The 14,213-nt window shown below is 42.5% G+C and overlaps 2 protein-coding genes across 3 annotated transcripts; one reads left to right on the top strand and one right to left on the bottom strand.

The window, feature by feature from the left end:
• Positions 1-1,405: 1,405 nt before the first annotated feature.
• Positions 1,406-6,231, bottom strand: kz (putative ATP-dependent RNA helicase kurz). The gene is made up of 5 exons (XM_030390001.2): positions 6,065-6,231; positions 5,804-6,004; positions 1,976-5,127; positions 1,702-1,904; positions 1,406-1,627 (listed from the first exon to the last, which is right to left on the bottom strand). The coding sequence occupies exons 1-5, from the start codon at positions 6,137-6,139 to the stop codon at positions 1,530-1,532; spliced, it is 3,729 nt and encodes a 1,242-aa protein (XP_030245861.2). The 5' UTR covers positions 6,140-6,231; the 3' UTR covers positions 1,406-1,529.
• Positions 6,232-6,610: 379 nt separating this feature from the next.
• Positions 6,611-11,633, top strand: Grip84 (Gamma-tubulin ring protein 84). 2 transcript variants are annotated; one of them, XM_030390000.2, is made up of 10 exons: positions 6,611-6,834; positions 6,949-7,104; positions 7,215-7,551; positions 7,612-8,529; positions 8,597-8,725; positions 8,786-9,530; positions 9,601-9,772; positions 9,840-10,161; positions 10,401-10,511; positions 11,037-11,633. In XM_030390000.2, the coding sequence occupies exons 1-10, from the start codon at positions 6,776-6,778 to the stop codon at positions 11,253-11,255; spliced, it is 3,168 nt and encodes a 1,055-aa protein (XP_030245860.1). In that variant the 5' UTR covers positions 6,611-6,775; the 3' UTR covers positions 11,256-11,633. The 2 variants fall into 2 exon arrangements, with proteins under 2 accessions (XP_030245860.1, XP_089119171.1); XM_089263045.1 differs by lacking the exon at positions 10,401-10,511 and having other exon boundaries at positions 6,612-6,834.
• The last annotated feature ends 2,580 nt before the right edge of the window (positions 11,634-14,213 follow it).

Genomic DNA, 14,213 nt, shown 5'->3' with positions numbered 1-14,213 from the left:
TTTGAGATCTAAAGAACTTTTGTAATCTAACGGCGCGTTGACGTTAAAATCGAAGCTTCTTCGACTAAGACTCAATGTAAAATGCTTGTAATGCAAAATTCACTGACTCTGAAATAAGGTTAATATTCGTTTAGTTTATATGATCTTTCCTTTCGGGGATAGGCATATCGGGAAATCATTTTTCGTGTAACAGGATAATGTTCTGTGCCATGATAACTCGGGTGATAAAACCGAAATTATATAAAATACAAATAAGTTTATATATAAAATTTGGAAGCTCTAGCTGTAAAAGTGTAGGAGATATAATTAGTAGCTATCGATGTTTAGTGACAAGCTCGATATGCGCGTGATATACACGGACCTAGGAAACAAATTTCAAGTCTCTGGCTCCTATATCTTCTGAGATCGACACGTTCATACATGCGGACGAACGGACGCACGGACAGTCAGACAGACGAATTGGGCTAAATTAACTCAGCTCGTCGCCCTGATCAAGAGTATATATACTTTGTGGGTCTGCCACGCCTGTCAGTTACAAAGAATGCAATTCTTATATATACATACGTATATAAATATATTGCATTCGTCAATCTAACGAACCTTAGAATATATTTTTAAGTCCTTTTGCGAAACAGTTTTCATTTTTATCTCATGAATTTTAGATGGTTTTAGTTCCATTTATAAAAGAAAACAAATTTAAATGCTTATGATATAAATATATATTTCAAAAGTATATATAAATCATTTCAAAATACAAATAAAACAAACTTGAAAATTGTTATACAAAATACGATTAAAGAATCTTTTCTTTAGGCGGGCATAAAAAATATGTAAATATATCTATATTTTTTGTACAGCTTATACAACTTATTATTGGGCATTTCATCGAATGCTAAACAAACTAGATATATGTATATATATGTATATGTATCACTCGGTAATCCCTGATGCCATGGAAATAGGCCAAAGCAATGGTAGCACCCATAATGCGTGTATCAGATTGATCAGAAAGAGCTGATATATCCAGCTATCCATTGCTAGTTAGGTACTCTCGGCAAAATCACTTACTAAGAAACATATTAAAAACCTTAATCTATGAAAAGGTGTTAGGCTAGTATTACATAATTTAAATTCTAATATAATTATTGTTATTTTTAAAATACTATCAGAGCTTAGCATATACTATTCTAATAATTATATACAATGAATAAAAATATTTGTTTTGCGATTAACACATCAGTTTATTATATATGATTTGTATTATTAGTATATATATCGTTAATATTATAGTTAATAATAGTCACATGATTTAATATAATTAAACATAATTATATAATTATTAATTTTATATAACTATATGACTATTATTAATGTTATTATTATTATTACAATTATTATTATTATTATTATTATTATTATTATGTTTGCAATTATAATTATTATCACAATAGTATTCTTCTCATTCAGCTACATACAATGTTGCATTCCAACATTATCTTGAAAACGGAAAGTGAGAATATTTTAGAAATTCATGAGCTATCTTCATCCACTTCCATTGGTGGCCAAATTTTAGTCAATTCGCTGAGCGGTACGTCGTACAGAAGCTGATGATATTCATCTAAAAGGACTGAAAGGTAAGCAGATATTAGATATTAGATAATGCATACAGAATATAGGCAGATTTGTATGAATATGTCTTACAATCTGGTTCGGTGTCCCATAGGTTGAAGAGCGCCTCTCGCGAGAAGATTTTCTTATTTATCAAGGCACGCTTGAAGCGCACCACCTTGTCATTCAGATCCGACCAGCTCTTGATGAACGAAGAGGGCGACGACTTCAACTTCCGCTTAAAGGCGGCCAGAGCAGGGCAAACCAATCCGTCCAGTAGGAACATTGCAAAGTAACTAAAACAGAGAGAGGGAGAGAGAATAGCTATTAGATAATACTATCTAGAATATGGATGTGTTCAACCTACCAGCACGTCCTCTCGCTGAATGGCATTTGGTGCTCGCACAGAGGCAGCTCCCAGCCTGCTTTTCCAAAGGTGACCTTGGCGTTGCAGAAAATGCGCCCATTTTTCTCATAATAGCGTGGTGGTGGGTCCTCGTACACCTCGTGCACATTGCACAGGTGCGGCACAAACACCAGCAACCATTCCGGCTGAATGGCCGTAATGCCAGTTAGGAATATCTTGGTGCTATCGCCGTGCTGCAGCTCGAATACATCTTGATATATCACCCAATCAGGTGATTCTGCCTTCAGCACCGAAGCAGAGTGCAGAAATGCCGGCTCCTCCATATCGGCGCAGTTGTAGGCAAACCTGAGCCGGCGTCGCTCCTCCTTGTCGCTAATCTCCTCAAGCGGCACTTTGCGTGCCACCTTATCGCCCATTCCCGCAAGCAGGATCTGACGCAAGGCTCGTGCTTGCTCGCTAGATGGAGGAGGCAACTTCGGATTTACGAACAGGTTTATATCCGGTATGAGCACATTGATCGCGTTGACCAGCTGGCTGCGTAGCTTGCGCACCTCCTTCATGGCGTTGTAGCGAATCCAGTTGGCCTCACAGTGGCGAATAAGATCTTTGTCGTTGTCTTGACGATCGCAGACACACACGGCACGCAGCATCAGCATCGGATCACCCAGCAAATGGAACTCGTCGTTTGATAAACTTGAGGGTCTACGATTTACCAGCTTCGGCTGCTCATCGCCCTGCTCGAGGTCGCTGTGGTGGATGAAGAGCTCCGGCACTGACAGAGCAGCAACCAAATTGACCGTGTAGGGCATCAGCTCGCGTTGAGTGGATAGCGCAATGACTTTGCCAAAGCGTGGCGCCACTGGGAAGCAAGTGACAGTTTCGCCCAGACGGGTAACACGCGGCGGATTAGTCCCTTCAGACCCATCTGTTGCACTCGGTGGCTCTAGGGCGCCGAGCACTAGCAGTCGGTATTCGGCCGCCTTCAGTTGCTCTTGGTCAGGCGGCGATGGAAATGGAAAGTTAATGATGCGATCGATGCCCATGCAACGCATCTTCAACATCAAGTCATCAACAGGCTTCTGCAGTATATCCGGGGGGCTGAAGTCCGGGAAGATGTCATTGTACACTGCACTCGAATAGAGGCGATAGCAGTGCCCAGCACTTATGCGCCCAGCGCGTCCAGCTCGCTGATCTGCCGATGCTTTCGACGTGTACGTCACCACGAATGTGCTGACTCCGGTTATCTTGTCGTAGAGCCGTGTCTTCTGCTTGCCACAGTCCACAACGTATTTGACATGCGGTATGGTCAGAGAGGTCTCCGCTATGTTGGTGGCCACCACGCAGAGGCGGCAGCCTTCGGGCACTGGCTGGAAGATGCGTTGCTGTTTCTCCGACGACAGCAGCGAGAACAATGGCAGCACCCACATGGGCTGCTTGGCTGCTGAACTCTGTAGACTAGCCAAATCATCAATGTCCTGTTCCTCCCCCTCATCCTCGTTGTCGGAGCCCTGTGGATTTGCCTGCTCATGCTCATCTGCTTCGGTATCATCGCCTGGCAGCTTATAGTCATCCAAATTGATCTTGGGCATGGTATAAGGGAATGCCGGCTTCCTTTTGCGTGGATTGCGTTCCTTGCGCTTCTTATCGAATTCCTCGTCCAGCGCTCTCTCCTCGCCCTTGTCGGCCTCCTCCTGCTTATCTGGCTTATCTGGCGGCTGCTGCTTCGTCTTCGTCTCCAACTTATTTTTCTGCTCCCCGTACGGAAAAGCCTTGCGCAATTTCCGCACCAGTCGCATCACCTCCAGCTGCCCCGTTACAAAGATCAAGATGCCCCCCTCCGGCAGCTTCGCGTGAATCTTGACTGTTTTCCTAAAGGCCTCCTGGATATAGTCCTCGGGCGTATGCTTCTGGAAATGAATGGTCACGGGAAATTGCCTGGCCTCCACTTTGATCAGGGGCGGCGGCACTTTGAACAAGTGAGTGTTCTCCGTGAAGTCGCTGACACGCAGCGTGGCCGACATGATGATCAGCTTCAGTTCATTCCCGCGCTTGTTGCGCAGAGGCACAATGCGCGAGAGGAGCCCAATCAAGATGTCTGTATTGCTGGTGCGCTCGTGTGCCTCGTCGAGCACAATCACGGAATATTTGCTCAGTAGAAAATCGGTTTCTATCTCCTTCAGGAGCACGCCATCCGTCATGAATTTGATCTTAGTAGCTGGTGTGACGTTGCCCTCGAAGCGCAATAGATAGGACACCTCGCTGCTGGGCAAGTTCATTTCGTGGGCCACACGCTGCGACATCGATATGGCAGCCACGCGACGTGGTTCGGTTATGCCAATCATTTTATTCAAAGCATAACCAGCTTCATACAGAAATTGCGGCACCTGGGTTGTCTTACCAGATCCTGTTGCACCCGCAATTATTACAATGGGATGCTCATTGATGAGCTCCATCACCTGCTGTTCCTCGGCAAGTATGGGTAAGCGGAGGCGAGCCGCCTGCACCTCAGCTGTGCGATTGACTGGCACGTAGACTGTCTTGTGAATCGATGTTGGTGTGCCGGCAGGAGCGGGATCTGATTTGGAGTCCGCATTGCGAATAGCCGTTAGTGAGGGCATATCTGGCAGCTTTTTGAGCAAGTGATCCAATTGCTCGTTTTTAGCTAGTGGCTGTTGTTCCTCTTTAGCTGGCAGATCAGTCTCATATTCCTTCATCTCCTCTTTTTTCTTGTCTCCACTGTCTACTTCCTCTTCCTCTTTTTCTCCGTTACGGTTTTCGCCCATCTCCTCTTCTTCCTCGACAGCGTCATCGTCCTCCACCTCCGTCTCCCCGCTACTGTCTTCATCATCATCTTCTGATTCCTCTGCATTAACTATATTCGGATTAATGCGTTTTGCTTCCAGCTCTTCTTGCTCCTCTACGAGCAGTTTACGTTTGCCGCCCTTGAGCGCATTAACACGCTGGACGCCGCTCTTGCTCTGTTGCATTTCCTTTTGTTGCTGACTCTGACGCTCTTTTTTCTTGACCAAATGCTGGTCTAGCTTGTGCAAGCGCTTAAGCCCAACTGTCTGCACCTGGCTAATCGATGTGTACTGATTTAGTTCGGCCTCAGGTATTTGCACAGCGCCCAGATCTTTCAGCAATTGCTCGCGCTATAACAGAAAACATCTTAGAAGTTAGTAATTTCTGAATAAATTCAGCTACACTAGGTCTAATTATTTTGACGAATTTTTTTTGTGACTATTTAAGCAAAGCTAATAATCTATTTATTATGCTTATGCTGATTACCTTTTGAATATTTAAGCAAAGCTAAATAATAATATATTTATTATGCTTAAGCTGATTACCTTTTGAATTTTCTTTTTACTGAATTTTGACGAAAGTTTTTTTCAACTGTCTTCACTTTTTAGCATTTGACATCAAAAAAATTTTATAATATGCCGGCGCGTTGACGTTTAAATCAAAGCTTCTACGAGTAAAACTAAAATCGAAATCAAATTTTTGTTGCTAGAATGCAAAATGCTTGTAATGAAAAAATCACTGGCTCTGAAATAAGGTTAATATTTGATTATTTTATATGATCTTTCCTTCCCGGATAGGCAAATCGGGAAATCATTTCTCGTGTAGCAGGATAATATTCTGTGCCATGATAACTCGGGTGACATTTAATTTTATTTAGGATGTTGGCATTAAATTCATAATGTAAAAGAGAACTTCATATAAATTTATATAAAAAAGAGAAATAAATAAAAAGTTCTGAATGAAACCATCAAACGAACCGAAAATATCTTCGTCAAAATAATTATGTGGATAGTTTGCTTTACTTACACCTTCTTTCTTTTTCTTTTTGTCTACAATGGCCTGTAAGTTCTTCCGTTGCTTCTTTGTTAGAATTTTCACAACTTTATGTTCTTTTTCTTTAATTTTTGTTGCCCGTTTCTTTGAGGGCAAAGCTAAGGCATTTGCCTCGTCGTAGCCAGTGGGAATAGATCCGTTGCCATTGACCGCATCCTCGCCTTCGATTATAATCTGCATCCGAATATATTGGTTGAATTCATTGCGGTAATAGTTGGCATCCACTATACTTACATCTTTGGTTGTGGAATTATCAACCATAATATCCGGATTACGCCGGGCTTTGGCATTAAATTTATTTTTTCCCATTTTTGAATTAGTTTTTAACTTTTCAAGCTAGTTCTTTCACATCTGTCACAAAACAAACTCCCATGCACGTGCTGACAGCAGTCAGAGATGTGATATTGGGATGTTATATTTTATCGATATCATTGAAAACAATAATAAATCGGCTGTAAAACAATTTTGGTATTTAGTGCTCTTAGAGATGTGCACTGATCTGTTTTTAAAAAACACGGCAATTATAGCTAGATAATTAATTAATTGAGAGAGACAAGCGTATTGAAATTATCGTACAATGAAAATATTTCGAATCTAAGTTGTTTTGCTTTGCTATGTTTTAGTTTTAGTGAGAACTCATAATTAGCAATCATTTAAAAATTTATGAACATATAACACGTACAATTTAATGTCACGATTTGTAAAGAAATATCGCCAGATGTGTGAGAATTTGGAACCATCTGGCAACTCTGTCAGCACTGAAAGAGAGCGCGAAGGAGAGACGAACCGTGTGAGAATGCTCAGCGATTGGCAATCCCGCGTAGCAAAAAAAAGGCCTTGTGTGTTTTGTTGTTTTCATTTTGTATGTGGTGCAGCATATTACTGTTCTATAAAACCGTTAATTTTTGTTTTTAGTATACATATATATTTACAAAAACAAATGCGATGACAAGTAAAACCGATCCAGTGCGCATTGTGCTGGCAAATCTAATTGCCGAATCGCAGTAAGTGCAGAACGCCGAACAGATGCGCAGCTCATACATACAAGTTTTTTTTTTCTTTTGTTATTTTTTTGTTTTTGTTTTGAATCATAAATTGTAACGAAATTATTTGCGTAGAACGCCATATACGCCGGACAAGATACTCCGGGAATTCCGTGCCACAGTTGACAAGCGTCTCTCAGATAGAGAGCTCCTCTTCCTGCTCGAGTCCATCAGTTCAAAGCGTCCTAATTGTCGTGAAGTGCTCGATGAGATAAGCGACACACTTGTAAGGTTCGTATAGACAGACTGACATAAAATGAACTAGTTCATTGACATCTACTGTTTTTCCATTTGTGTGCGTGTTCCTTAATTATAGTTATTGTTAATATTATTTTTTTTAGCAAGGATCCTATGTACGCTTTGCTGGTCTTTGCGGAACGAATAAACGACGAAACAATGTGGCAGTCAAAATACAGCGGAGGCAACAACTCGAATCTCAACCCCAGTAAAAATTCCGAAATGTCAGCGCCGTTGCACGACTCGGAGCTGGGCAGTAATTCTGCACGTAAGTCCTTGGATTTGTCGACATCAACGCCAGTTAGCCGGCGCTTGCCCGAGGATACCCCAGCATTGTCCACAATTAGTGCAACAAGTGCACCCACTTCATTTACGCGTCGTGGGTTACCTAATACGCACAATCCAAAAGACCATTTCCCGCAGCGTGGAGATCTAAGTGTGGTGGGTGGCATAAAGCCAACTATATTTATCTAGCATTAGTTACCTCTTTCTTGTATGTAGATCAAGAAACGTGTGCTGAATGCTGTTTCGAACAGCTCTGCCTTGACGGGCACCATTGATCAGTTGCTCAATAGCAGCAACAGCAACAAACTGAAAGCACAAAACCTCGCAGCAGCAGGAGCAGGAGCTGGAGTTGGCCTAGCTGCTGGTATTGGTGCTCGCGGTACTGCCGGTCGAACTGTGAACGTGGAATCGAGCCCGGGAGTCAAGAGTCCCAAGGCCAGCCATCACTCTGGTTACTCTGGTGCTTCCACTGTCAACAGCTCTGGAACAGTCACCGGCGCAAGCACTGGCCCAGGCACCGCCACCAGCACAGCCCCCGGCACTGGCATCAGTGGTGGGCTCAAAACTAGCATCAACACTGACATCAGCAGTGGAATCGGCACCAACCATGCCGGACCTAGTAACAATCGTGCGCCTAATCATTTGCCATCAAGCGGTTACCGATCGCTACTTGAACGCACTCAGCGGGGCACCAACAGCAAGAGCGCCACTACCAGCAAAGATGTGGGTGAACCTAAGGATGGCTTGCTGGATGAATATCGCACACATTTGCTATGGGATTACTATAGAGTGGACACACCAAATGGAACATCGCAGCCGGAGCTGACTGCGTTGCCATTCGAAGCACAGCAGCGTGTTCTGCTCACCGAAATCCTATACTGTTTGAGTGGAGTGCGTGGCACATATATATTAATAATGCCCCACGATGAGGAGGCGCAGGGTTTGGCCAAGTACGAGACACAGTTTAGTCTGCATGTTCAGGTGGATAAATCGCTGGTCGAGATGGTGAACGAAATATTGCCATTGGCCTCATACTTTATGGGCATTCAAAAGGTCATCGCACTGACCGACGGACATGGCCAGGTCAACAATGCCCTCAACGCCGCCTTGCACGCCATTAGCCACGACTTCTATGTGAGTTCGATGGCTCTCAGCCAATCGGAATTGTATGTTTTGACCATTCGAATTGTGTCTCTTGCAGATGCTGCTGCAGCAGGCCGAGATGGAGCTCTTGAAGAATGATCTAACAGTGGCCAAGCTGCTGTACTATCTACAACCCACCATTTGGGTCATAGGCGAGATTTGGACAACTCTGGCTGAAGTGGATATGGTAGCTATTAAAAGTTCACACATTATGCACAGATAATAATGTCCATCTCACGTTGTTTAGAACAATTACCATGGCGCCGCTGTCCTAACCCATCTCTGTGATCGCATTAAGCAATTGGAGGGCGATAAATGTGCCCAGGAGCTGATCATCGGGCTGGCTCGGAAGGCAGCAGAGCCGTATATGCGCATGCTACAGCTGTGGATCCAGAAGGGCATCATTGTTGACAGCACACACGAGTTTCTGGTCGAGGACAATGAAGTCATCCACAAGGACGAGCTGCCCGAACATTATTCGGATGACTACTGGGAGAAGCGCTATACAGTCTGCTCAGAATGTATTCCATCGTTTCTCGAAAAGCACGCCGACAGAATATTGCGCACGGGCAAATACTTAAACGTGATCAGACAGTGTGGCCAGCGAGTGATGCCCACGCAGCAAATGAATCTTGAATATGACCCAACCAATGAGCTGCACGTCTTTGTGATCAACGATGCGTATTATTTCGCGGCGCGCATGTTGCTCGATGTGCTGCTAACCGAGAACGATCTGATGGGGCATCTGCAATCAGTGAAGCGTTATCTGCTGCTCAATCAAGGTGATTTCACCATGCAATTCATGGATGCCTGCGAGGATGAGCTGGCCAAGAATGTGGATCTAGTGCTGCCCATGACCTTGGAGAATTTGTTGGGCCTGACCTTGCGGCTCTCTTCCGCACGCAACGATCCCTATAAGGATGACCTGCACTGCGAGCTCCTCACCTACGATCTGGTCACACAAATGTCCAAGATTATGAATCAGCAAGAGGGTGAGTAATAGTTGCAACTGCATCGACTACAACAACATTGTCTTGTAACCAATATCATTCTATGTTTTAGAGTACTGGAAGACCTCAGATCGCCTCGACTTGAGCGGCTTGGAGTGCTTTGCCTTCACGTACGAGGTGAAGTGGCCAGTTTCCTTGGTGCTCAATCACATAGCCATAACAAAGTATCAAATGCTCTTCCGCCAACTCTTCTACTGCAAACATGTCGAGCGTCAGCTGTGCAAGTGAGTAACCGATATACATATTTATATACATATATTCATTCATTCATTCACTCCATTATGTTTGCAGGATTTGGAAAGAGAACTCCATAGCCAAGAAGTTCTCGCCGCTAGCTGCCGAGCTCTATCGTTCGGCCTTCACGCTGAGGCAGCGCATGATGAACGCCGTTCAGAATCTGGAATACTACATGATGATCGAGATAATTGAGCCGAATTGGCATATATTTATTGAGAAGATGAAGAAAGTGGAGAATGTGGACATGGTGCTCAGTCTGCACCAGGACTTCCTCGATCTGTGCCTTAAGAATTGCATGTTGACTGAGACGTCGCATCTGAATCGTGCCATATTCAAATTATGCAAGATCTGTCTTAAGTTCTGCGAGTTCATACAGGTAACATGACTATAGAGAATTACCCAATGTATACCTCTATATATACATATGTATATATGCCAAGTTAGAGCTTAATTGAATGTCTTGTCTTGTGCCTTGTATACCTTTCTCTCTCTTTCTCTCCCACTCTCTCTCTCTCTCGCTCTTTTCCATGCCTGTTTGAATATATCTGAAAAAAAAAAACAAAATTATATATATATATATATATGTATGTGCGTGTACTCCCAATCAAAATCAAGCGCTCGCAACGTCTCTTTCGCGATGCGGAGCTCAAGTCCATGGTCTGTGATAGCAGCGATGAAAATACGGATCATTCCGACTATGAGCTAGATATGGCGGATCGTCTACAGGTATACACCATTATAATGGCCAATGGAGCTCCACAAATATTTACACACATATTATTATTTCATATCATTCGATTTTTGGATACATTCAAATTCATATATGTATGATATTATTTTCAATGAATTTTGAGTTTGTTTCTCAATTGATCTCTGAATCAAGCGTAAACTTGACTGTCGCTGGCTTTATATACATGCACCTATATCAAGTTAATCCTTGTTTTATATCAATTAATCTCTCATTTTGTTCATTTTTATTGTAATTTAAATGTTTATATGTTCTTTATATCTATATATTTAGATCCGTCAAGTTCCTGTTCATTTTGCTAACACTCTCTTAGCAACTCAATCCTGAAAATGTTTATCCTTAAATCGAATTATATATTAATTCCATTGATTTGTTTTTTCTTTCTATTTATTTACTAATTTATTATTCTTTTTCTAATTATTATTATTACTGTAACCTGAATCTTTGATTATATTGTATCTATAGCTCTTTCTCATATGATCTCATTATCTCTCTGTGTATAGGCGGAGACCACACTGGATGAGACGGATACGTTTGCAGAGCGTGTGAAACGCTTTGATCTGGAATTTACGGGCATGCTTATATCGTTCCTTAAACAAATTAACGATCTGGCCAAAGATAATACCGCCGATCGCTTCATGAATCTCGTGCATCGCATCAACTTCAATGGCTTCTACTCGGAGCAAATGGACAAGCTGTGCGTCAAGGATGCCATGGGCTAGACGCAGATCACTCAATCAACTCCAACTAAAAGCCAGAAAGCCGAAATTATGAACACAAAAAGACAAGAAACTTGAGTATTAATCAGACAAATCGAATTATATAGAAAACCAAATTGGCATTGCCTTTCGTAGGCCTGATATACATATGGATATATATATGGGCATTCAGATATATATATACATATAGATATATGTACATATATAAGTATATCTATATGTGCATATAACTCTGTATACGTATATTTGTATATCGGGCATGTGAATCCATCAACCATCATTCCCGCCTATCAACTACACCCATTAATAGCTCTAATGCCATATATACGATTAATAAAGTCAAATGTTTTTCCATTTTGTTTTGCCAAAAATTATACAAAACTCTTGTTGTGATGTGCGAACGAGGGCAGCTCTACTCAACGGCAATGGAACCGAGTGGCCTTGTATGTAAAATGGCTCGTTCCCAAAAGCGTAGAGTAGGGCTGTACCCGCTGTGAGCTCTGAGTGGATTGCTGTTATCGATAACGCGCACTTGCCCAGCTGCAATCCAATCCATCAGCATATGACAGGGGAGAATCGAGTTACAGTTTAGATGCCAACATCCTAGCCGATTATGTTATTGTTATCGTTACTTCGACTGCAGTTTTATCGGTTTTTTACTGGATGGGGCAATCTAGGTGGGACGTATGTAAGTATCTTAGAGATCATTTCGGTATCAAGTGAGACTACTCATCGTCCATCATCATGGATATTATGATTGTTATCGTTATCACCATCGTTATCGATAACCATCTTCGTTGACGTTATCGATAAGCTGCTTTAGTTAACTTGCAGAGCTCCAGCTTTGACATCATCCGTCATCGACAGCACAGTAATCGCGATCACTATCGTTATCGGCTGCGGTCGTTGTGCAATTACTCGTGACATGCTGTCACTGATGTGCCAAATAAAAATCAACGTACATTTTCTTACGAGCAGTACTCACTATTTGACACTTCAGGAACAACTAGTCACCAGATGCGCGCATTCTCTATCGATATTATCGACTTTGAGCGTAAGAGTTGGCACCGCATATGAGCCAAGAAGCCCTTTCAGACTGTTATCTATGGCCAATACAACAAATCACATAGCAATCAAAAAGGGCCTCTGGCATCATACGCCCATCGATCGCGTTGCACTCCCTAGCTGAGATTCGATACACACTTATCGATAATGCTGGACTTGGACTGTGGACTCTTGGCTGCTAAAGTGCCTTATTTTCGCATGCATGCTCCCTTGGAACTGATAACACGTAAACATATCATAAATATTGGCCACGTTAGCAACTAAGCACCCAACGAGTCGAAATCTATTCGAAATCCGGTTTCAGCGAGAACGACTCACATTTGTGGAATTGGTGTCCGCAATCGAGTTGTGTTATTAGAGTACTTTGCGCATATTCACACGTTTCACAGCTTCTTTTACAGCACTGGTTCGGTATTGTATGAAACACGTTATAGTAGTATTATATATATGTGGGTAGGAATGTACATCATAGCACTAGCACTATATTATGGTATAGTTTATAAAGTAGTATTGTATATAGCACATATCTAGTACAGTTTCTCTAGATTTTCGACACGTTTTGCAGCACTGGAAACACTTTTTACACTCAACACTATTTTTTACTTCTTGCTCTTCACTTTAGCTTTATTAAGGGAATCAACCCGGTAAGACTCGGTGCATTCATTTATTGCACAGCTTATTTTACAACACTGTTCGGGCGGAAATCAACATTAGTTGCTTATATGAATGTTTCCCAAACATCCAGTATTTCCCAATCTTTGTTGTTTAACTTATTAAACTTGTAGTTTTTCGTTTCGCAATGCGTTTCACAACACTGTTCAGAGTACTACACCCACACTGCTCCAATAGTGGTTCGGCTAGGATCTTTGTCTTGGGGAAAGCGCCTCTTAACCCTAACCTTGCCTACTTTCCCTTTCACGGGTAGTGAAACTGCTCTCTGTTTACGTATTCCTTTTAAGCTTTCCAGCTTAACAATTTTTATCATGCCCAAGTTCATCTTGGCAATTTAAAGCCCTCTTCCCGCTCAGCTTTTGTTTTACCTAGCTCTAGGCCGCTGCTGGGCTTTGGCTAACTATCGCACGTATAGGCAGGCACGTGCGCCCATTTGCCATTTACCAATACTGGAAAAACGCTTACCTAACGGTATCGCAGATCATGCAACCAATTTACATCACAGCTTTGCGCAATTTCAACAATAACAGCCCGAAATGTGAATAGCGACCGAAATTGATGGCTTTGTCTGCGAGCCGAGCCCATCCCACCTTCGCTTGCCTCCCCTACAAACTGTCCCTGCCTCCTGTCCACTGCCCCTGCCCCTGCCCCACCCGGCACCCACCCCCCTCTCTGTGTTGTCTGGTTGGAAAATGTGCCAATTTTAATTTGCCATGGATTTTCATCATGTTGCGCACTTTTTGCAACGGCCAACGGCCAACGGCCGCAACTGCCCGTTAAGAGTTGCTGTCCAGACATAGGGACAACGACCCATACATCTGCACACACACACGCACACACAGATGTAAAAGCCAATTTGCCTTGCATATTCATAGCATTCAAATAAAACGGCAAAAGGCGGGCTGTTCAATCAATAATCGACTTTGGATGAAATGAGCGAGAGCCTATCGACTAGGGGCCTATGATTGAGGTATATGTATATGTGCGTAAGTATGTGTATATAAAGTTTTGTCTAATGCTCATGGAACATTTAGAAAGTCCTGAAAGCTAGAGATCTATCGAGTTTAATGGATATATTTGATCTATAGATGTATATAAAATAAATTTTGCTTCTTAAAACAGATTGTCAGAATATTTAGCTTGAGCCTAGAGAGCTTAGCTTCGATATACATATGTATGTATATTGTATATGGTAAGATTCAGACAGTTCTCATTAGGCTCTGT

This window comes from Drosophila navojoa, chromosome X, assembly GCF_054131105.1.
Source record: "Drosophila navojoa isolate 15081-1374.11 chromosome X, UAZ_NAV_1.0, whole genome shotgun sequence".
In the NCBI taxonomy this organism is placed as follows: domain Eukaryota; kingdom Metazoa; phylum Arthropoda; class Insecta; order Diptera; family Drosophilidae; genus Drosophila; species Drosophila navojoa.
The sequence above is the reverse complement of the archived record's forward strand: the minus strand, read 5'-3'. Positions and strand labels throughout refer to the sequence as shown.

Bases quoted from the DNA above. Each gene is read 5' to 3' on its own strand.
- kz (XM_030390001.2), bottom strand. From the start codon at position 6,139: ATGGGAAAAAATAAATTTAATGCCAAAGCCCGGCGTAATCCGGATATT. The intron at 5,128-5,803 runs GTAAGTAAAGCA...TTTCTGTTATAG, and splicing joins AAAAGAAAAAGAAAGAAGGT to CGCGAGCAATTGCTGAAAGA. The intron at 1,905-1,975 runs GTAGGTTGAACA...TCTCTGTTTTAG, and splicing joins TTCAGCGAGAGGACGTGCTG to TTACTTTGCAATGTTCCTAC.
- Grip84 (XM_030390000.2), top strand. From the start codon at position 6,776: ATGACAAGTAAAACCGATCCAGTGCGCATTGTGCTGGCAAATCTAATT. The intron at 8,726-8,785 runs GTAGCTATTAAA...CACGTTGTTTAG, and splicing joins CTCTGGCTGAAGTGGATATG to AACAATTACCATGGCGCCGC. The intron at 10,162-10,400 runs GTAACATGACTA...ATCAAAATCAAG, and splicing joins AGTTCTGCGAGTTCATACAG to CGCTCGCAACGTCTCTTTCG.